The sequence below is a fragment of the Myotis davidii genome, unplaced genomic scaffold (genome assembly GCF_000327345.1).
Source record: "Myotis davidii unplaced genomic scaffold, ASM32734v1 scaffold327, whole genome shotgun sequence".
Classification (NCBI taxonomy): Eukaryota; Metazoa; Chordata; class Mammalia; order Chiroptera; family Vespertilionidae; genus Myotis; species Myotis davidii.
Window position 1 is genome coordinate 1938009 of NW_006298628.1, and position 22545 is coordinate 1960553.

The window sequence follows — 22545 nt, forward strand, 5'->3', positions numbered from 1 at the left end:
GGATGTATTTTCATTGTTTGCAACCCACAGGTTGAGAACCGCTGGAAACCATTCTAACAGAAAGTGACATGATGACATTCCCATTTTACTGATAGGAAAACTGTAATATAAAAAAGTTAAATGACTCAAGACATTCATGAGCTACACATCCATTATACCAGACATAGTTCGTTTGGATCTAAAAGTGAGACAGCCGCCCCCCAACAGAACCGAACCATTTGGGGATTTTTTTTGGTTAAATTTTTTTTTTATTGTTGACATTATTACAGATGTCTTCCATTTCCCCCTCTTTTCGCACCTCCACCCAGGCCTCCCACAGAACCACAGTTAAAGACCTGATACTTCTGTTGTCATTTGCTCTGTATTCACCAGACTCTGTCATCTACATCAGCCACAGGGCAGTTTCCACATTAACACATGTGGTGACCGTCAGCAGGTTGTGAGGCGTGGCAGGGAGAAGGAAGCCTTTTACCTTGGGAACTCTGGCTCAGCCGGGCTGAGGAGCGGGTGACTCGGGCAGATCTCCGAGACGTGCCATCGCTCTCTGAACTGTCTGTGTGCTCGAGATCTGTAGAAAAATCGGAATCTTCGGTTCCATCTGAACTACTGCCTGCATTCCTCTGTAACACCATAGATCCAGACATTAGCACAGAAGCATTTACTCTGTGGGTTTGTATTAACACTGGAAATAAAACGAACCGTGATGCTGAAAACGCCAAGTTCAAACCTAAGAAAGAATTCAACAGTCAACCTCCCTTTATTTAAAACGTTTAAATGAACAGCCTACAAATAATGCATCCTCATTAAATAAATGAAGAGAATTAATTTTTCCTGTATTAGGATTAATTCTAAAACAAGTCCATGTGGAGGTCAGTATCATAAACTGGAAATAAAAGTATCCAACTCAAAATGGTCTGGCTGACATAATAGCCATGCATTTATATATAAGTCCAAGGCAGTGAGAAAAATGTTAGTGCCTGCCTCCATTTAACTTTAGGGAGTTTTTGTTCAAAGTCTCCATGAACAGCTAACACATTTTTTAAAGCCATACACTAATTCAAAATATCATGGTCAACTCTGATCCTAAGAGAATTTAAGCAGAGAACGAGTAAAATTCTTCTTTCTTATATTATCTACCTTTGAAGCTTCTCCACATGAATAATAAAAGGGCTTAAAAGGGGGGGCAGGTTGCACAAGAAGACTTATAGGCATTCAGAAACAGAGGTTTTATTGTCTTTCAATTACTAATTATTTGTCAATTATTAGCCTCCAAAGGCATAATTAGCCATAAGGATAACTTTCATCAGTTGGGCATTAACACTATACATCTTTTACTAACCCAGAAAGGGAATAGCATTTGCAAAAAAAAAAAAATACAAAGCTTCACACTGCAAGTCCCCTATTCTTTATTCAAAACCCTTAGGGCCACTTGTGTTTAGAATTCATAATTTTTTAGATAAACAGACACTTTATAATATGTAAATAATCACACTAAAGAAGGCATGCAAAAACTGCAAGTAACCTCAGGACCGTTTAGGACAGGTTTTGCCACCAAATAAGTAACAAAGAACAAACTTACATGTTTAAGAGCTCTTTGTATTTGGGGAGACTGTGGACCTATTCCAAGGCATCAATACTATTCCTGCATTTGGTGAGCTTTAACATAAACATCTACCAATGTAGGTCATTTTAGGAGACCTTAGAAAAATGCAAATAATTTATTTGAAAGTTTCTGTGAAGAGAAAAATTTCTGCAGAAATGAGCAAGATACCACCCAGCTTTCCAAATAGTTCAAGGGTAATCTGCTCAGAAATGAGCAGACGCCCCAGAATCACAGTAAATCAACAGGATGGGAAGGGAGGGGGAGACCAAAGGTCATCTAGTCCAGTTACCCATCTAGTCCAGTTATCAGTCATTGAATCACTGATCATCTCTGACCATCCTTTCCTGGCTTGACCTCTTCTCTCTGGCTTTCCCTGATCTACTCCCATCCTACTCCGGAGCAGAATTACTTGCTCCCACACTTGCCTTCCATAACTTTGTCTATATACTTCTAAGTAGAGAACTTACTAGATCCTTCTACAGGTATTTATATGCCTGTTTCCCTGTCCCCCCCCCATCAGATTTTTTAAAGCCAGTGATTATGTTTAATTTTTGAATCCCCAGCAACCAGCACATAGCGACTAGTCAATAAAAATTTGTTGAATTATGCCCTGCGATGTGACTCAGTGGGTCAAGGCTGGATTCCAGGTGGGGTTTGGGGCTAAATCCCCAGTAGGGTTTAGGGCTGGATCCCCAGCAGGAGGCAGCCGATCAATGATTCATCACTGATGTTTCTCTCTTTCCCTTCCTCTCTGAAATCAATAAAAATACATTTTTTTAAAAACTGTTGAATAGATTTGTTCTGTAATGCTGGCACAGCCATCGCCTAATTGAGTCGCTTGGGGCACTCCTTTAGGCCTCTGTTCAGCTGTAAAAAGAAGGGATGGGGGTGATCTCCTAAGTCCCAAGTAATTTAAGGAAGTTTCTGATTTTACGAAATGCATTTTCTAGGCGCTGTCCAACTAAGCTAACACGGAAAAATTACGGCTGGGATGCAATAGGTCACAGTGGGATCCCTTGGGAGTGGGCGCTGGTTCTCTATCACCCCGAGTCTCTGCTTTGTTGTGCCCCCCGCCGGGAAAGGAAGGATGCTCCAAAACCCCGCCTCTCCATTTACAGCATCACGAGGCCCAGAGGGCGGGGATTCGTGCCACCCAATCGTAGTCCCGCTAAGCCGCACCCCCGCGGGACAGACTGCCAACCTCAGCCAATCAAGAGAGGAGGGATCGTTGTCTACAGCCAATCCGAGAGCTGCGGGGCCAGGCTCAGACACCTCCCCCGCACGCGGGGAGGTAACCGTTGGGCCCAAATGGGCGGTGTCACCAGCCAATCAATATGCTTCTAGACGTTTCAGCGACCAATTAACGAGAAGAACGCCTCCGAGCCAGGCAAGCAGAGGGCGGGAATAGTTGCTAGCACAGGCCAAGGCCAGCGTCGGGCCCACATTTTTCTGTAGGATCTGGACGGAAGAGAGGGTTGCGGAGCTAGATTCGGGAGGTCGGGAAGTTGGAACCCAGAGGCTGTCTGTGGAGCGCGACCAACTGCGTCACGCTGCTCAATCGACTTGTCCTTAGACACCCGCCATCCCTCCGGTCCCGTTCCTCTCACCTTCCTTCGCGGCATTGCCGGCGGCTGCGGCCCGACGGTTCCGACTCGGGCAGCGGCGGCAGCAGCGAGAGGAACGGTAGCTCCGGCGGGCTCCGTGGCGGCCTCTGTGGCAGTCCCAATCCTGCGGACGATCCCAAGTGCCTCCTGCTTCACAGCGTCTACAGCCTTCTGCGCAGGCGCCGCGGGCTGGAGCGCTTTTTCCTTCACTTCCGGCTGAGGCTCGCGTCGTCTGACGTGATGGGCCCGATGGGGTCCTGGGAGTTGCGCTGTGTCCGGTGAGGCTCGTGAGCGCCATGTTGGAACTGGGCGCCCAGTGCAAACCGGGGCCAGCCATTTTTACTCGGGGGAATGGCACCCTTTGTGTGCGCGTGGGTAGCCATTCTTGTTTGGGGCAGAAGCCTGACCGTGGAAGGTAATGGTTCTCATCTTTACCTTGGGCAAAATGTCCCTCCCCGGTAGCTCTCATTTCTGAAGTCGGGGAAGGAAACCCCCAGAATTCAGCAGGTTGTTGCTATTTAACCCCTTCTTTGCCTAACGGGCTAAAGGACGTTTCCGTGTAGCCTATAAACTCAAAGCTGATAAGGGATAGTTTGCGCGCACACACAAAAATAATTGTTTAAGAGCCATCCCGTGTCTCAAAGTGGTGGGGATGCAGGCTCCGAAAAAGAAACGAAAGGGCAGCGCCCACCGCCAGGAAGCTCCTTGTCAGGCGAAGGAGACATTGTCCTTGCCTTTAGCGAACAGCAAGTAAGTTAAGTCGTTCAGGTCGCGGGAGGAGGCAGAACCCTTTCCTTCTTCAGAAGCCGTAGCTCCAAAGGATTCCCAGTTTAGCTTTGTGGCGAGCACCCTCTTTCCCCCCTCTCGCCCCCCAATTCTGTATGTGTTCAAAAGGCATGGGCGAGCGGGGGCGGGGGTGCCGCACCAGAATCGGAGAAGCCATGAACCCCACTGTAACCAAGTGACCCCTGCAAATCAGAAGCTTGAGCCAGGAGTTGGGGGAGGGAAGAAGAAGGAACCTTTTTAGTGAAGCTGGAGCTAAAAAAAAAAAAAAATTAAAAAAAAGATGTTTAAATAATAGGACCTGCTTTAAATAATAGGAAGACGTCGAAGAAGGATACAGGGTGGAAGAAGAGCCATAGAGGAGGCTGGGAGGGGAGCGCAGGCGTCCAGGACCGCAGCTTGGCCAAGAGCGACTGGGTGGAGGCGTGGCACCAGCCCAGTCATTCATTTAGGAGCAGGGACCCCGTTTCACCTGAGGCCCGCTAACGGGGAGCTTCCCCCCAGGAGCAGAGCCACAAGGGGACCATCGTACTGATGAGCTGCACAGAGGACTCTGAAGAATTCCGGTTCCTGACCCTTAGCCGCCCTCTCCTCGGGGATACCCGGGGCCGCTATCAGCAAAAAATATCTTAATATTTGATATTTAGCTTTTAGTGTTTAGTGTAAAGACCTCTGAATAACCTACTTAGGTTGAACCGCACATAAAAATGTATACAGAAAGGGGCTCGAGTTTCTCCAAGGATAGCCCTAGCACGTCAGCATTTAATTTCACACGAATTCTGTTATTTTTTGCACTTACTGGTGTGTTTTGAGGTTACTCTTTTTAAAAATATATATATATTTCTTTGTTTTTTTATAGAGAGGAAAGGAGAGGAATAGAGAGTTAGAAACATCAATCAGCTGCCTCCTGTACACCTCCCACTGGGGATGTGCTCACAACCAAGGTACATGCCCTTGGCTGGAATCGAACCCGGGACCCTTCAGTCTGCAGGCCAACGCTCTATCCACTGAGCAAAACCGGTTAGGGCTGAGGTTACTCTTGGTTGTCTGGCTCCCCCAACTAGTGGTCAGGAGCTCTTATGTTAAGAATATAGCTCAAAAAAGGGGGGGGGGGTGCAATTAATCAGTGATGAATAAAAGTTTTAACCAACTCCCCCCCGCCCCCGCCCCAAAAAAGAACATAGCTCAATTCTTTCATACCTTCCTTAGTAGTGCCCAGACCATGCTCCACCCACAGTAAATGCTTTCTAGTCAAGCAGAATGTGTTGACTGTTTTATAGTCTCTGAATGTATAGCCCTCAAAGATGGTGAAGTTAATATTTTAGAATAAGGTCTTATCCAGACTTCACCATTCATCATACAAATACCAGCATTACAAATGTTCAACATTAGTTAATCTCTTACATTGGATTTTTTCAAACACTGCAGCTGACACTAAAAAAGTTTACAATTCCATTTAGACACAGTTCTTGTCCTTGGAAAGTGTAAACTCTGGCAGAAAGATGAAAAAACTAACGCCACGAGGATAGAAATATAATCGTAAGGAAAATGTGTACTTAAGATGAAAGTAGAATAGCGAGGTATATTTAGAATGAGCAAAGAGGGATCCCAAAAGCGTTTTTCTTTCTTCTTTTGAACCAACATGTTTACTTTGAGTGTCATTTTCGTCACGACTCGGTTTGCTCTTGAAGCAGGAACTGATGTTGGTTTCAAAGCCCTTGAACAGTTGCCCTCCTGCCCATCCTCATCTGCCAGACTTCACAAAGGTAGCTCTGCTATTCTTCCTGCCTTGATACATCCAGTCTTCTTTACAATTTCCTTTCTTCAGAAAGTCTTTCCTGATTTAGTATTTCTGAGGTAGTAGGGCATCGTGGTATGTTATTTTGCATTTACTGTGATACTTAGACTCTTCCTTAGACAATTTGAAGGAACACATAACTCCTATTTATTTTGTTCATCAGCTCTCCTGGTGTCTAGTACAGGGCTTTGATGTCATGTCTGGATTTGAATTTTAGCTCTGTCTGCATTGCTCTTGGGTAAGTTTCAAAATTTATCTGTGCCTCAGTTTTCTCACCTGTGAAGTAGACACTCATAGCCGCCTCACAGGGTGGTTGTAAGGATTAAAGGATCACCGCAATGCATCACAATGGTTGTTGTTACTGACATTCATAATTCTAGTCATCCTGGTCGTGGCTGTAACATCGTAATGTTTGTGAATGCATCTTTACGTGGTCTCAGTGGTTGTTTGCTCTTGTCTGTTCACCCTCACTTCTGCTCAAGAGACAGAATGATTACCCAGGCACTATATGCCAGGCACTGAGTCACACCAACATGGAGAAAGCACTGTGTTCCCCCAGGCCAGGAAGGTCATTGTTCCAAAATACTAGTAGGAAAATAGGATGGGCCAAGTTCAGAAGTGGTACAGAAGAGGAATGGAGTGTTTTGTCTCGAGCGTTTAGGAAGGAATTTATAGAACAGGTTAAATAAGAGTGGGATTCCATGGGACAAATAAGTTGGCCAGTGGACAAAGAGAAAAAGGCTTTCCATGCAAACGGAACAGAATGTGTAAAAGTGTAGAGGTATGGAGCAGCCTTGTGTACAGGGTGACTGACGGCATGGTGGAGTAAGGATGGTTGCCTAAACGAGAGCCAGGAGTGGTTGGGGGAACCAGTTCATGCAGAGCCCTGAACACCCTGCTAGGACCTGGACTGCAAGTAATGGGAGATACCTGAAGGACTCTAAGCAGGGAAGTCCCGAGGTCAAATTTGCACTTTAAAGATCTCTGGAAGCTGTGAGGGGGATTGAGCAGAGTGGCAGGGGGACCCAAGGCAGGAAGACTGGTTATAACAACGCTGGAATCATCTCACCCAGAATTGAGGAAGAACTGTACAGGGCAGGGTAGTCTTTTGAGTATGTCCTTGTTCATTTTCTTTCTTATAACTGTATCTTACCTCATCAGCGACATTTGTGAATTCCCTAAAAGGTTCCTCAATTTTCTTTAAAATGTTCCCCTTGCCAGTAAAATGATAGGTACCAGATTTCAAATACAAAGTGTAGTTGTTCGTTGTTTGCTTCAAAGGCCCAAGAGCTCCTGGAGGTTGGGAGCCTTGCCTGGCTGGCCATACTGTCTCTAGCTTCTCCCTTACTGCCTGGCATCTAAAAGAGCTCAGGTAGTGGGGTGGCCACTGCCAGGTGTTGGCTCAGTTAGGAAACAGCCATTCTCTCTCCTCTAAGCCTCTTTTTGAACCAGTGATGTGCCTAGGAGGGGTTAGGAACAGCAGTTTCCTCTGTGCAGATACTAGTAACTGTCCTGTAAGGTGGGGAAGTGTGCCTTGACCCTTTTAGGACAATGTTAGTATAGTCAGGCCAATCTTATAACTTCTGAGGACAAGTGATTGGCCTTGTCTTTATCCCTCTGGGAGAATCTCAGAGGTTGCTAATGTGATCATAATTCATATTAACATTTTTTCACTTTTGAGCTGCCTTAAAAAGTGAGTCAGCACAATCACTAATGGACCTTCGTTGTTTACTCCTGCTGGAGATGGCCTGGAACTTCTCTTACCTGGTTGGACACTTGTTCATTTGGTTTTTGTATCACCCTTACCCACCACCTACTCCCAGCAGGCTCAGGCACAGCTCCCCACCTCTGCAGCTGGGGTTATAAATAACCACCAAAACTAAACAGTCAAATTACCACATTTTAAAAATTGCTAAAAGAAAAAAATCACTGTTCCTGATTCAATAGCAGTTCTCCTCCTCATGCCCTTCATCTCCCCCTCTTCCTCCGCTTATCTACCTCCCTTCCCTGATCCAAGCTCCCTCGGGAAGTCAGTCTGAGCACAAAGCTGTGCTATGATGAAGACATCTTTTTCCATATTTGACAGGGCCAAAGCCCTCCAGGGCTGTAGTTATAGTTACATGATGTTGTTATGGCAGCAGAGGCCTCAGGGCAACATATGTTCCTGGGTGGTAATTGGGTTTGCTTTAACAGACTGTTTCTCTCTAGGTCCTTCATTCCCAAATTCACTTATCAAAAAGACCAGGGAATTGCCATTATGGATGGGCCTTCATTTTTTAATTCCAACAAAACCAAATTTCTCTTTATTCCCCAGGATGGAATGTACCCAGTCATCATGGGTTGAGACTTTTTAGACTTCAGGCATTTTCATTTATTCATTCAAAAATATTTATTAAGCATCTGATAAGTGCTAGGCATTGGGCTGAGAGCCGAGTGCATACTGTGAATAGACAGACATGGTCCTTCCCCTCCCAAACTGACAATTTTAGGACAAAGAATGTATAGGAGGGGCTGCAGGATTTTCACCGGCTCCAGCCCCATCCACCTTTACAAATATTCGAACCGGGTGTAATAACACTAAATAAAATTTTAAGATATTTTTAATTGATTTCAGAGAGTAAGGGAAAGGGAGAGAGAGAAACATCAGTGATGAGAGAATATCTTTGATCAGCTGCCTCCAGCACGCCCCCTACTGGGGATCAAGCCCGCAACCCGGGCATCTGCCCTTGACTGGAATGGAATCCCAGACCCTTCAGTCCACAGGCCAACACTCTATCCACTGAGCCAAATCAGCTAGGGCAACACTAAGTACATTTTTTTTTTTGAGAAAATAAAAGACAGTCGTAATCTCACTGCTATCACAGCGCTATTTTTATTTTTTACATATTGCCTTCCAGTTTTTCTCCACATGCATACATTTTATTACATGTGCATGTTTTTGTATAGATACATTCATTGTTTGCATTAAATTTCATAGTTTTTACACATTCTCAGCATTTCTCATGTTTCTCTAAAAATCTTCATAATTGTCATTGTAATCACTGTGTGACATTACCTTATGGTACTGTGGCATAATGGATTCTCATTCCCCTGTGAGAGGTTATTGATGGTCTTTTATGTCAGATAATGCCGCAGTGAGTATTTGCATACATCTATAGTTCTTATATATTGCTTTCTTTCTTTCCCCAAAGATTTGCCCACATGTAAAGTGTCACCACCATTGTGTAAGGGTGCCAACTGTAAGACATTGTTCCCAGAACTGAGTGTTCCCACTTAATAAAACCTTGCAATTTTAGTAAAAATGAAAACTGCACCTCAAATGTGCTTTTGATTTTGCTTCTAGTTAGGACATACTTCAATCTTCCATGTGTTTATTTACTAGTTTTGTTTCCTCTTCTGTGAAATCCTATTTCTACTGGGGTCTAATGACTTTTAAGTTTGAAAGAGAGAGAGAGAGAATGATGCTTTGTAACATACAGTTACAGTCAGTGTTATTAACAAGGCAGAACATTTGCCTCATGATTATTTCTGTAGTGTTTTCTTCTCACTTTCACTTTGGCTTTCCAGTTACCTGAAGTGGTAAACTCTTTGTCAAATATGTAATCTGTTGAGAAATAGAATGAGATTGTGAACAAAATGTGTAAATGACATGGATGATACAGTGAGGATGCAGGTTATGTCTGATCTCAGCAAGAGTTGAGGGGCCACTTTATTTTTTTATTTTTTAAATATATTTTTACTAGAGTCCCGGTGCACGAAATTTTTGCAGGGGGCAGGGTGGGGGGCGTTCCCCAGCCTGCCCTGTGCCCCCTCACAGTGCAGGAGCCCCACAATAGATCTCCCCAAAGAGGTAGGCCCCACCCACCCATCCGGGGTTCTTCAATGAATTGCCCCAAAGAGGTAGGCCTGAGCTGCTGGGACCCGCCTCCACACTGTGCACACAGTGTCAAGTCCCCGCCCACCCATGTGCGCCCGCTGCACACGCAGCCTCCTGGTGATGGATTATTACAGCATGAGGGCATCATGGCGTGAGGGTGTGATGACCACATTGGCTTTTGTTAGTATAGATTTATTTTTGTTAAATCCTCATTCAAGGATATTTTTTCCATTGATTTTTAGAGAGAGTGGAAGGGAGGGATGGGGAGGGAGAGAAAGAGAGAAAAACATAGATGTGAGAGAAACAAACCAATTGGTTGTCTCCTGCACGCACCCCAACCAGGGCCCAGAAAAATCTGTAATCCTTCTGGCTTAGTTGATACCCTAATGACTGAGCAACACTAGCTGGGCTATTTTTATTGATTTAAGAGAGAGAGGAAGGGAGAGGGAGAGAGAAACATCGATGTGAAAGAGAAACATCAATGTGAGAGAGAAACATTGATCTCAGTAAACTGGATATGTGCCCTGACCAGGAATCAAACCGGCAATTGAACCCATGACACTTTGGTGCACAAGAGGGCATTCAGTCAACTGAGCCACACCAGCCAGGGCAAGAGGCCACTTTTAAAACTGTAGTCACTCTTGCACACTATAGAAAACTTGAATATGGTTCTGTAGACACTTTTTTCCTGGGAGGAATTGAGTCCCAGAAAAAAACATTTCCCAGGCCAGCCAACTTTAGGAGGATGAAAAATGACCCTGTATGCTGCCATTTATAAACTGTGGGTCATTTTATTTTTTGGGAAATACTTTCCCAGGAATAGCAGTTAGGAACAGGTCCCTCTGAGTCATATACAATGCTTACACAGTCTCCCTTGTAACAACTGTACCCAGATGTGAATCAACTGGCCAAGGTGAGGGATGCAAGCTATAACTAAGAAAAACATTTCTCTATTTAAGGCAAACCAGCACATAAATGGTCCAAATCCACATCCTTGGACTTCTTACTCTTGCTCTTACCAAATGAGGCTACTAACCTCAACCCAATCTCGGGGTTAAGAATGATTTTCCTACTAGTCTGGAAATGACTGGAGGATGAGTAGGCATCTGGTCCTTTTCTTACCTGCCTAGCCTTGCCAGTAGATGTCACTACACCAAACCACATTCTCCAAAGATAGGACTAAGAAGCAAAGAGAGGTCTTCAGAAAAGCTGAGTCCAACCATCATAACCCTCTTCCATGGTTTCCATTAATACCTCTGGAAAACTATCAAGGGTATGTAAATACTAGAGGCCCGGTGCACGAAAATTTGTGCACTTGGGGTAGGGGGTCCCTCAGCCCGGCCTGCGCCCTCTCGCAGTCCAGGACCCCTCGGGGGATGTCCACCTGCCAGCATAGGCCCACTCCCAGGGGGGTCAGGCCTAAGCTGGCTGTCAGATATTCCTCTGGCAGCTCAGGAGCCCTCGGGGGAAGTCCAACTGTGGCTTAGGCTGCGGAAGAGGCAGGAGAGGCTCCTGCCACCACCACTGTGCTCGCAGCCATCAGCCTGGCTTGTGGCTGAACGGAGCTCCCCTTGTGGGAGCACACTGACCACCAGGGGGCAGCTCCTGTGTGAGAGTCTGCCTCCTAAGGGTCAGTGCGCATCATAGCGACCAGTTGTTCCTGGTCGTTCTGCTGTTAGGGTCAATTTGCATATTACCCTTTTATTATATAGGATGCATGGTTCCTGGCAGTACAGAGGCCTGAACTCAGCAGGTCAAGACCCCAGGTTCTGGACAGAGTCAGAGTTCTTATCCAAGGGCCTTCCCCAGATTGGGTGGGGAGCACAGCTGCTATAGGAAGGGCGGTAGGGTGAGCAGACCATTTAAATGGGGGAACACATGATAGAGTTATCTAGGAACAAGAGCCATAGTCTTGGGGCTGTTCCAAATGTCACTGTGGAGCTGATACCTCAGGCAAAGCACTCCACCCACCCTCCACCCCTACCCCTCTGTCCACACTGGCAGGGGCCATCCCTTGCCTGAAGGCTGCAAGGCTGGGGTTGGCTCATCAATTTTGGGCCTTCCCAGTGCCAGCCAGACAGAGCCACACCATGCAAGGACGCTGGGGAAGTTCCTAGTAGTTCAGACTGTTGTTATTGTTCTCCTTTGAGACAAGTATTAGTAAAACATTAGTAATTTGGGAAAGGGCCATTATCTGCTCTTGTGTAAATACTTTTATTCCATGTGCTTCTGTAGGATACAGACTGAAATTCATACTGGGCCTGCAGTGTCCTATGTGGCCTGTCCTCAGGTTAACTCTCCAGCCCATTCCACACAACCTCATTCTCTGTGCTGCAGCCTGATTGGTCTTCCTGCAATTCCTTAGGAGTGTGCTGGTTCCTTCCGCCTCAGGACCTTTGCACAAATTCTTTACTCTGCCTGGAATGTTCTTTTCCCATATTCTTTTTCTCCTATCCTAGTATGTGCCAGGCATCATGCTAGGTGCTGTGGATATAGAGATGAATAATAGTCTCTATATCCGCAACACCTAACATGATGCCTGGCACATAGTAGGAGCTTAAGAAATTCAGTTGAACTATTTTGTTGCTGAAGCTTAAAGGAGGTAGACTGGTTCTGGGGATAAGTAGTATGCAATTATTCACTTGGGGAAACCACAGAGGCAACAACAAAAAAAGTATGAATAGGGTCAAGAAGGTTTCCTTTACATGTATAGACAATAGCCATACAATAGACTGTTTCAGGGGCATTAGGGCTATTCAAGGCCCATCCCTTGACCTTTTGAGATCATCCTTGTGAAGGGCAATTACCACCCACTCCCACAAAATACATCTTTCCACCAGCAGGCTCAAATTCTAAACCATAGAAAACATTGGTCTCACCCTGCTTCACATTGCTATCTTCCTTCAGTGCCCTCCGGACTCTTGGTCCTTTGGGCCTATTCTACTCTGTTTTTCACCAGAAAAGGGAAAATCCCAGAAGGTGGTGCCCTTCAATCAGAAGTAAAAATGGCTGCATCTCTCAGGGCAACCAGAGCCTGGGCCTGGTATTCCTGAGCCCACAGCAGGGAGGCCAGTAGCCCCCGTCCCAAGAATCCCTGCTACCAGCACCCCTGGCATTTAGCCTTCCATCCCTGGCACTTAACCCCCTGGCCCCTTAAGCAGGGACATTTCCAATAGTTTTTCTTGGAACCATGGAGGGTTCAAAAGAATTCTTGTACATTAAAAAAATAAATCCTCCCAAAACAGCCATTGAGCTGCTCGACCTCACATTTCTTCCCTCTCGCAGCAGTGTGGGGCTTAAAGAAAAGGATAAGGATTTCGATGTATGTTTATTCACCTCATTCCAGCTAGTTGCTGGTCTCATCCTATATGGCATTAGAACGGTGGGCCCCAGGGGAGATGAGGGCTGTATCTTGTCCCAAAGCTGGGCCTGAAGGCACAGACATCAAGAAAATACTTTGGACTCTTGACAATGGTGTGCTGATGCGTCATGGAAACTAGTCCCAGGGGCTTCCCCTCTCCGGCTTCCCCTCCTTCCCTTCCAGCTGCCATAAATCACTGAGTATTAAATACTGTCCGTAGGACCCTTCTGCCCCCACCCCTGCTCCAGAGCTCTCTGCCAGCCAGAAGACTGCAAACTAAGCAGGGAGACAAGAGAGAATGGGCAGCAGGCAGGGGTGCCCATCATTTATCAACCAAACACAGTGGTGGGTCACTCTTCCCAGCAGTACTCTGGCAGGCTGGGCAGGCAGTGCCGCCAGTTTGCTGGCAATGGAGAGCATGGTCCAGCAAGAGTTCCCCTTACTTGGCTGCCCCATCCCAGAGGTGGGGAGACAAAGTCAAGGGGTGCGTCCCTTTATTTACTTATTTTTGGTAAGAGAACATTTATTTGGTAAATTACAGAGGTGGAAAAAGTAATTCCTAGAAGAAATGAGCTTAGGAAACAAGCATGAAGGTAAAGGAAGGGCCCTAGGAGCTTGGGAATGTGGAAGCCAATGGTAACATGCCTGGCAAGGGGAGGGGGGAGAAGGGGGGCATGGGTGTGTTCCCTGGAGGGAGAGCACCCCCTTTATTTTTCTTATTTTGGTGGTTCCAGAATTAAACAGACACTTTCAGTCCTGGATAGAGTCTTACCTCCTTCCCACCTTCTGCCAAGTCTTCCCTTGGGCCTCCTCTTGTAGCTTCTCTTCTGACCCCACGAAGGGCTTTCTCACTTTACCTGGCACACTACAGACGTTTCTTAAGAGTCCCAGCTCCAGAGCTCTGGCAGGCTTTCTTAAAGGGCAGCACCACCCTTCTGCCTCCTTTAATCTTCTCTGGTTTCTTCTTAATGGAAATCCCCCAACTTCCCCATCTCTCCCTCTCTCTCTTTCCTCCCTCGAGATAGGAAGCTTGGAGAAAGGGAACGGATTTGGTCCCAGGCTAGCTAGTCCACTGAAGGACAGACATGCTTTTGCCAAGGAGAAGTTTAAAAAAAAAAAAAGTTTGACTCATACAACAGGAACAGCTGGAACCTGCCAGACTCACCTCCATGATTTCTGAGCACTGCTCCCCTACAATATAAACAAAGTTAGAGTTCTAGAGAATTTAGAGCTGAGGGAGTGACAGGGAGACAGGGGAGTACGTTATAGCATGACTCGTCTGACCTATGTTCCTATCTCTGACCTTTAATCTCTGGGTAAAGAGTGAACCTCTAGGTCTGCATCCCCCTCACCTAGTCCACTGACACCACCTCCAGTTGTGGTCATACACAGCAGAGGTGAAGGCAGGTCACCTCTAGCTATATAACCTTTTTAACAGGTTTCCTAATCATTCTGAGCCTCAGTTTCTTGCCTGTGAAATGGGAATAATTATACCTACTATATAGGGTATAATAACTATGACTGAGGATCATATGAGAGGAGGTGTGCAAATTGTGTAGCCTATAGTAAGTGGAAGTTTTCTTCTATGCTGTGTAGCAGGGGCAGATGGTCTGTAGCGTCCTGATTATATTCTTTCCTTCCTGGGGCCCTGAGGTTCCTGTCTCTATAGGTGGTATAGGCTCCTTGGGCATTCTGAAGAATGCAGACACACCACTGGTTCAGGAAACCCAGATTTCTACTCTGTTTGGGGAAGAATTCAGAACTGGGTATATAGAGCCAAGAAATTGATAGAGTTGGTATCTAAACCCTGGCTTGACATTCTGGGAAAATGTCCAGGTGGTCAGAGAATTGGGTGGAGCTGTTGGGTGGGACTTCCAGAGAAGGTGCCACCTTGTGTGATTTTATCAGAGTGGCATGGAAAAGGCATGTCCAACCTGCTTCCCACCCCAACAGAATGCAGGCCACTTTGTAGACTACCAGGCCTTTGCCCAAGTTGAATAGAAGCAGGGGTCACAGAGGCCACTAGTGGAATGTACTGGAACATTCCAGGCCCTTCTGCTACACAACAACATAATTCCTTGAGGCTTGAGCCATCAGGGGCTTCCAGAATTAGGTACAAGGTCTTTACCCTCCACCATGCATAGCAAGAGAAACCTCCTGCTTTGAAAGGAGCAATATTTTATGTGCTACCAAGTTACTAAGTGGGAGGAATGTCAGTCTAGCCCAGGGGTGGGCAAACTTTTTGACTCGAGGGCCACAATGGGTTCTTAAACTGGACCGGAGGGCCGGAACAAAAGCATGGATGGAGTGTTTGTGTGAACTAATATAAATTCAAAGTAAACATCATTACATAAAAGGGTATGGTCTTTTTTTGTTGTTTTGTTTTATTCATTTCAAACTGGCCGGATTCGGCCCGCGGGCCGTAGTTTGCCCACGGCTGGTCTAGCCCTTTGAGACTTTTTCATTAGATAAAGAGACTTGGCTACCAAGGCCATTTTGTCAAGCCAGAGCCATTGAATAGATGTGTTGAGTATAGGATATCCACTAGAGAAACCAGGAATAGACAATTCAATCGGGGTTGAAGAGTTGGATGGGATATAACCAGGCTTCATTCTTTCCGTTAGAAACAGATTTACATTGAAGTTAATGAAACTTAAGTGTCAGAGCCTCTTACTTGCACAGATCCCTTCCAAGCCCTCGTACCTAACTATAATTTTTTTACTCACAAAACCTAGAGCCTTCCCTGCTTTCAGTCTGCAGGACTTTTCGCCTCAACTTTTAGGAGTGGTCAGAAACATTAGTTGGAGAAACAGTCAAATATTTAACCAACATTGATTCCACATTGCCGGATGCAGTGGTTTGCACTAGTTGCTGATAAGAAATACCAGAATAAATGGATTCCTTTGCCCAGAATTGGGAAGAAAAGACCAACAGATATAAAATGACTTAGTAGAAATCATAAAGCTACCTGTAAGCTAGTACTCATATATCGTGCTACAAACTGAACACCTGAGTCCCTAGGGAATCATCAGCATCTCATAAGGTCAATTGAGGAACATTTGGAGGAAGTGAGATCTAATCGGAAATGGAAGCAGATGGTGGAAGATGGAATTGCAGGGAGAAGGAATGTTCATAAACCAAGGAACAGAAATAAAACAGAGGAAGAACCTGTGGTGATATTTTGCAGTTATCTATTATTACAAAAGCCCTTTAGAGATTATATTTTTGGCTCTGAAAATAGCTCTGGAGCCTGTGTCCTGGATCTAAAGGAAATCAGACTACAGACCAATTTTCAAGCCGCTTGTCCCTTCTGTTATATTTGTAATATTTTTGAAATTGGAATGATACTTGATGTCTGATTTGGTGCATAGTGTGAGAGGAAGGGAGAGGGACTGGAATCAGATGGAGCAGTTTAGAATATTGTAGGTTATTTGCCTTAGGGGTAATTACATTGTTGAGGCCAATTGAGATCTGCTATCTGCCATAGATCTCTCATTCATAAGCATATCTAAATCCTTTGGGGGGGAGGAACACCTTAATGAGGTATAAGTTACATACCATAAAATTAATAATTATACATGATTTTTAGTACATTTATAGAATTGTGTGATCATCACCACATTCTGGTTTTAAATCATTTCTATCACCCCCAAAAGTTTCATTGTGCTTCTTTGCAGGTAATCCCTGCTCCCACTCCCAACCCTGGATAACAATTGATATACTTTCTGTCTCTAGATTTGACTTTTCTGGACATTTCATATAAACGGAATCACACAGTTTGTGGTCTTTTGCATCTGGCCTTTTTCACTTAGCATAATATTTTAAAGGTCCCTCCACATCGTAGCATATATCAGTAGTTTGTCTCATTTTATTGTTGAATAGTATTCCATCTAAATTCTTTTAAAATTATTTATGTTTTGAGGCAACACTGAATGGGATGAAAGAACCCTGGTCCCTGCCCTGCCTCTGGCAAGTCCTTGCCTTGTCTGGATATCCATTTCTCTATCTGTAAAATGCGGGGACTAGATCATATATAGTCTCTACTGTCTATTCCAATGCTTATAAAAACTACAACCTACTTTTGTATTTTTCACAGAATGTGCCACTAGGTCCAGTATTCCAAAATGTTGATATCTCAGATGCCACGATTATTCTTTACCTGTTTTAAAACTTCTGCCAGCTCCTTTATTGTCAAGGATGAGGAATCTTAATTTTAAAAAGGCTACAGTTTAGCAAGAAAATTCGATTCCCACCAAGAGAGAGGAAAAGAAGAGTTAAGGAGTAAATGCCATCCAGTCTGAATGAAGGAAAATGAACCAGTGAGATAACTAAGCCAGAAACTGGTGGTGGTGGGCTGCAGGAAGGGAAAAATGTGTCAGACTGGGTCCCGAAGGTCAAAATCCAGGCCATCTGGTTACTTTGGGAGTAAGAGGGAAGGGATAGAGAGAGAGGGAGGCCACCAGAGTGGGAGAGTTGTTGAGTCTAGGCCCCCCTCCCTACTCTGTTCCCATAACCTCATTCATTCCCTCAACCCTCCTTCCCAATCCCTCTCAGGCTGCTCTGCTCCTTCAGCTCTGACCCCATTTCTTCAGGATCTCATTCCCTGAGGATCGAGGCCTGACATTTCAGACAGAAGCTGAAGAAAGGAGGTAGGTCGGAAAGAGACACTGTGTGTCTGCGTCATCTTATTTTCTGTTTTATTATTCTGGAACCCTGGGGGCCAAAGACGTAAGCACTTAGACATTTACCAAGAAGTCCAGTCCCCCAGGTATCGAGGAATATCAGAACTTCTTTATTCTCTGCTGAACAGTTGCTACTGAGTATCAGATTTTGGGGGGCAAAATGATGATTTGGAATTGCCATTCTTGTTGGTTACTGTGCCATAAATGCACAGAGTGAGGGTCAAGGTGCCCTGAAAGTAGGACTAGTTCCTTCAGACCTGGAAAACTTCTCTTGGCTGTGACAACCCTAGACTTCTTTTAATTCAGTGGCCAGCAGGATAAGGCTTCTCTGCTGATCCTTTGATCTGCCAGCACTCCCTACAGCCTTTCATCCTTGGTAGTCCTCCAGACTCCTACAGCTTTTAAGACCCTTGGGGCTTATAGGTACTTTTTGGGGAGTGGCTATACCCCTGACACACACCTGTAGAGAAAATAACTCCAATTCCTTGAATCCTCATGTATTGTGACATCTGTGGACATCCCAAGAGCAGGCCAGGATCAAGGGACTAAGCAAGCATTTGCTACTGGAACCCTCTGAGGCAAGTAATTCTCCTCTAGATGAAAAACAATTTATTGGTATGTGCAGTTCTCCACTTCCGATGTTTATGGGTGCCTGCCTGTGACCCAAAGTCCCTGAAAGCAGGAACCAGGTCATGTCTCAACCGGAATAGCCTCTAGCCCAGTACCACTTCTGCAAACAGGCTTCAAGGCTTGCTGGGCTGTGAACTCCAGGGTGGAGAGCATGCCTCTGAACATTATTAACTAGCGCCTCGTTCTGTGTCTGGCACAGACTGGTCATCTTACTAAATTTGTGATGAGTAAATTAATGACAGTTGTGTTGATAAGGATGACGGGATGGTGACAAAGGTTTCTTATAAGCTAAAAGATGCTTTTGAAGGCAAGGCATCACCCCTTAGCAGTACACATCCTTCCCAAAGCTATGGCTTCTTTTATTGGAGGAAACAGACAGGCGTTGATCTTCAGAATGAAGTCTTTATCCTCCCATCATGCCCATGCCAGGAGAAGCTATCAGTGATAGAGAAAGCAATAAGAGACAGCTGGTTGGACATGATACCTGGCTAGTGAGAGGACAGGGATCTCCTATGCCTCCTGCCTTCTCACTCCCTCAGCTAGGTCAGCTTTAGTGTCATTTGCCAGCAACTTATCAGGAAGAACCAGGACTCTCTGGACTCAGAAGATCCAATTCTTCAGCTGTGCCACCTCCACTGGCTCTTCTGTCCAGGTCCTCAATTCCTCGTAACTTGGCTTTGGAACAAAATTTAAATCCCACGTCCTTGAGACTACCCATATTGCCCTTCTCCCCAAGGGAAGAATGCAGCTATCCAGTAATATGCCATTTTATCTTTATTTGGTATAAAGAAAGAATACCACTTGCCCAAAGTATTTCATGATTCTTAATTCCAGGGCCTTTACCTCTAACATACGCTGTATGGCAATAATAATAATAATAATAATAATAATACGGGTTCAATCTCCAGTCGAGGTGCGTATGGGAGGCAACCAATCAATATTTCTCTCTCACATTAATGTTTCTTCCTCTCTCTAGAATACATTTTTTTAAAATCACTCAGCATCTTCTAAGACTACCTGAGAATTTACACGTTGAGGGCTCCTAAAATGGAATAAGTTGTGAGGCAAGAACATTTCAAGAGACCAACTAGCCTATCCTCTCAGGCAGGCCAATGGTTTAGAAGTTGAGTATTGGTTGGGAAAGTACTTGAATCTGAGTCCAAAGACCTTGGATGTAAGTCCTGAATTTGTCATTTACTAAGTGGGTGATATTAGGCAAGTTATCTAGCCTCTGTGACTTAGCTTTCTGAAAAATAGAGACAATATCTGCATTTTCTATCTTGTATGCCTATTGTGAAAACTCAATGAGATTATATATGTAAGAGCTGTAAAATACTAGACAAGTGTAATTTTAACATATCAGCCACGTGTGCAGCTTTGGACATTCTTTATGTAAAATATAAATAGTAAGCCTTCTATATTCATAAAGTTTTACAAGAATAGAGATAAAGGAGTTCAGCTCTGGAGTCAGGATGTTGGAGTAACCTTGGGCATGTTATTTCTTTTCTTTAAAATCATATTGATTTTAGAGAGAGAGAGGGGAAGGAGAGGAGGGGGGAGGAAGGGGAGAGAGAGAGAGGTAGAGAGAGAGAGATAGAGAGATATTTGTTGTTCCACTTATTTATGCATTTATTGGTTGATTCTTGTACGTGTCCTGACTGGGCATCAATTGAACCCCTAACCTTGGCATATCAGGACGATGCTCTTACCCAGCCAGGCTTGGGCATGTTATTTCTTTCTGAAGCCTCAGTGAAGAGGAAATGATACTCATAGGTGTGGTCATGAGTGTTAAATGATATAAAGTATGCACAGTGCTTAACATGTACCTGGCATGGAAAAAGGGACTCACTGAATGTTAGATGCTACCATTACTGTGATTAATGAAGATGTGAGGCAGGGTGGTCAAATAAGATCTCATAGAGACATGAACTAAGAATCAAAAGTACTTAACCTTTTTGGGCCCCAGGTTTCTAACTTGCACCATAATAAGAATCCATGCTTTTCTTTTTCCAGATTGTCATGAGGATATATATAAACTTTGAGCTAATTAGAATTGAGGAATGTTATAAATTGGGAGATTTAAAACTTGTTTAAATTGATTTTAGAGAGAGGAAGGGAGAGGGATAGAGAGGAACATCTATGAGAAACATTAATTGGCTGCCTCCTGCACACCCCCCACTGGGGATTGAGCCCAAAACCCTGGACATGTGCCCTGACCTGGAATTGAACCCTGACCTCCTAGTTCATGGGCTGACACTTAACCACTGACCCACACTGGCCGGGCTAAATTGGAAGATTTTCTAAAAAACTGAGTTAAATTTATAAAGAATGAGTTTTTAAAAAATATATATATATATTATTGATTTTTTACAGAGAGGAAGATAATACCCAAAGTAGAAATTCAAGAGTTGGTTGAATATGGACAGTTAGAACAAGAGTTAGAAACAGTTAGAATTCAAGAGTTGGTTGGGATGGACAGTTAGAAACATCGATGAGAGAGAAACATCAATCAGCTGCCTCCTGCACACCCCCCAATGGGGATGTGCCCGCAACCAAGGTACATCCCCTTGACCGGAATCGAACCCGGGACCCTTCAGTATGCAGGCTGACACTCCATCCACTGAGCCAAACCAGTTAGGGCAAAAGAATGAGTTTTTAACAGTTCATCAGTTTGTGTTCTTTCCTATCTGCCTTTGGTAAAGTTGTCTTCTTCATGGAAAAGGAATACAACATTTCCCAGTCAATATAGAAAGATTTCACATGTCAGATCTTGAAGTAAGTCCTTCAAACCTACAAGAGTACACTCTGCAAAGAAAACCTTCCGTCAGGATGTTCCATTGCCTCAGTATGTAGACTGATTTTAATATTCAACCAACTCTTGAATTTCTACTTTGGGAATTATCTGTTTCAATATTTAATCCCAGAGTGACCTCTTCTTGCCTTGCAGCATGCTCCCAGATTACCTCCTCTTCCTTGATTAGTTAGTATAGCTTCAGGGAATATCTTTATTTTAACATTAAACTGGGCAAAAACAAAAATAGAAAGATAAATTTGTAGCAAGATCAAAATTAGAGTTCATAGCTAAATATAAATCTGGAGGGAATTGTCCAATTACTTGGATGGTCCCTTACCGCAGACAATCCAGGGTTGATTGTCTTTTGCTTTTTCTATATAGAACATGGTTAATAAATATCAAGGGTAATAATTTTTTTCTTTTGAAGAGTAATTTTAATAGTGACTCAAATGCTGTTTTCTTTCTCAAATGTCTTCATATATAGTCTAACGTGATTTTTACAACTGCATTTATTCTCTTTGAGTACTATCTATTCTCATTTTGACTTGTAGGTCAGAGAGCTTTAAAATGAGAAGACCAGGATTTAGAATGGAGTCACTGTGCAAATTCGGGCAAGTTTTTCAGTCACTTTGTTCCTTCCACTCAGCTGAGCTAGATTTGAAATGGACGACTCTAAAGAGAAATTCCTGCTTCTTTATAGTCTCAATTTAACTTACAGGCTAGCAGTGTGTGTGTGTGTGTGTGTGTTTAGGTAGGACCAACACCAAGTACGAACTTGGAAACGTGGAGAAAGACAAATGTGGGTGTCACAGGAGGCACGGTAGCCATTAAGTGCACGAATATAACGCAAATCGCACGCAAATGTATGCAAACTTTGCATTAATTTGTAGACTTTGGAGTTGAAAGCAGCACTGGGATCCTGAGGGCTCAAAACTAAAGTTTTTAGATTAAACTAAAAGTAATGCTCTTTTAAGGTATCGCTTTCTTGATGCTTGCCAGGACTCACTCAACTGCTGAAAGTTTGACACTCTTCCCTACCCCCCATGATGATTTCTATGCCTGATTCCATCTTACGCCTGGCCCCGCCCCGCTCAGTCTGACGTCACGTGACACCGTATTTGCATACTACCTGCGACTGGGTGTGACGCTCCCCTTTTCTGCGTCTTCTCATTGGGGGCGCTGGAGAACCAGCCCTCTTCTGCGTAGGCCAATCAGTGGTCCTTCGGACATGCGAAAGCAGGCGGGGGTGGGATGGGGGTGGGGTTTTGGGTCGGATCGCTAGGCATATTAACCAATTACCCTCTGGGAAGGGATGATCAAGCCGAGGATTGGTTGGGAGGAGAGGCCTGGGAATCCGTAGGCCAATGAGAGCTCTGGGTTGAAGGGGCCGGTCTCTGCCTCGTAGGGCAGATA

The 22545-nt window shown here is 44.6% G+C and overlaps 2 protein-coding genes and 1 long non-coding RNA gene across 7 annotated transcripts in view; 2 read left to right on the plus strand and 1 right to left on the minus strand.

Moving 5' to 3' along the window:
• Positions 1-3520, minus strand: part of KAT7 (K(lysine) acetyltransferase 7) — a 33801-nt gene extending 30281 nt beyond the window's left edge. For 2 of the 5 annotated variants that reach the window (XM_015570857.1, XM_015570856.1), the window contains exons 1-3: positions 1580-1596; positions 700-727; positions 473-620 (exon numbers count right to left, since the gene is read on the minus strand). In XM_015570857.1, coding sequence (XP_015426343.1) covers positions 473-620; positions 700-727; positions 1580-1581 — 178 coding nt within the window. In that variant the 5' untranslated portion in view covers positions 1582-1596. Of the gene's footprint in view, positions 1-472; positions 728-1579; positions 1597-3210 lie in introns of those variants that run through there. The other 3 variants (XM_006774238.2, XM_006774237.2, XM_015570855.1) reach the window with 2 other exon arrangements.
• A 23-nt stretch (positions 3521-3543) lies between these two features.
• The window catches only part of FAM117A (family with sequence similarity 117 member A), a 59199-nt gene continuing 40197 nt past the window's right edge, over positions 3544-22545 (plus strand). Inside the window, exon 1 of the mRNA XM_015570858.1 lies at positions 3544-3622. Coding sequence (XP_015426344.1) covers positions 3559-3622 — 64 coding nt within the window. The 5' untranslated portion in view covers positions 3544-3558. The remainder of the gene's footprint in view (positions 3623-22545) is intronic.
• LOC102752322 lies at positions 4212-5245 on the plus strand. The gene is made up of 2 exons (XR_436208.2): positions 4212-4803; positions 5023-5245. It is a non-coding gene; the product is annotated as an uncharacterized LOC102752322 (long non-coding RNA).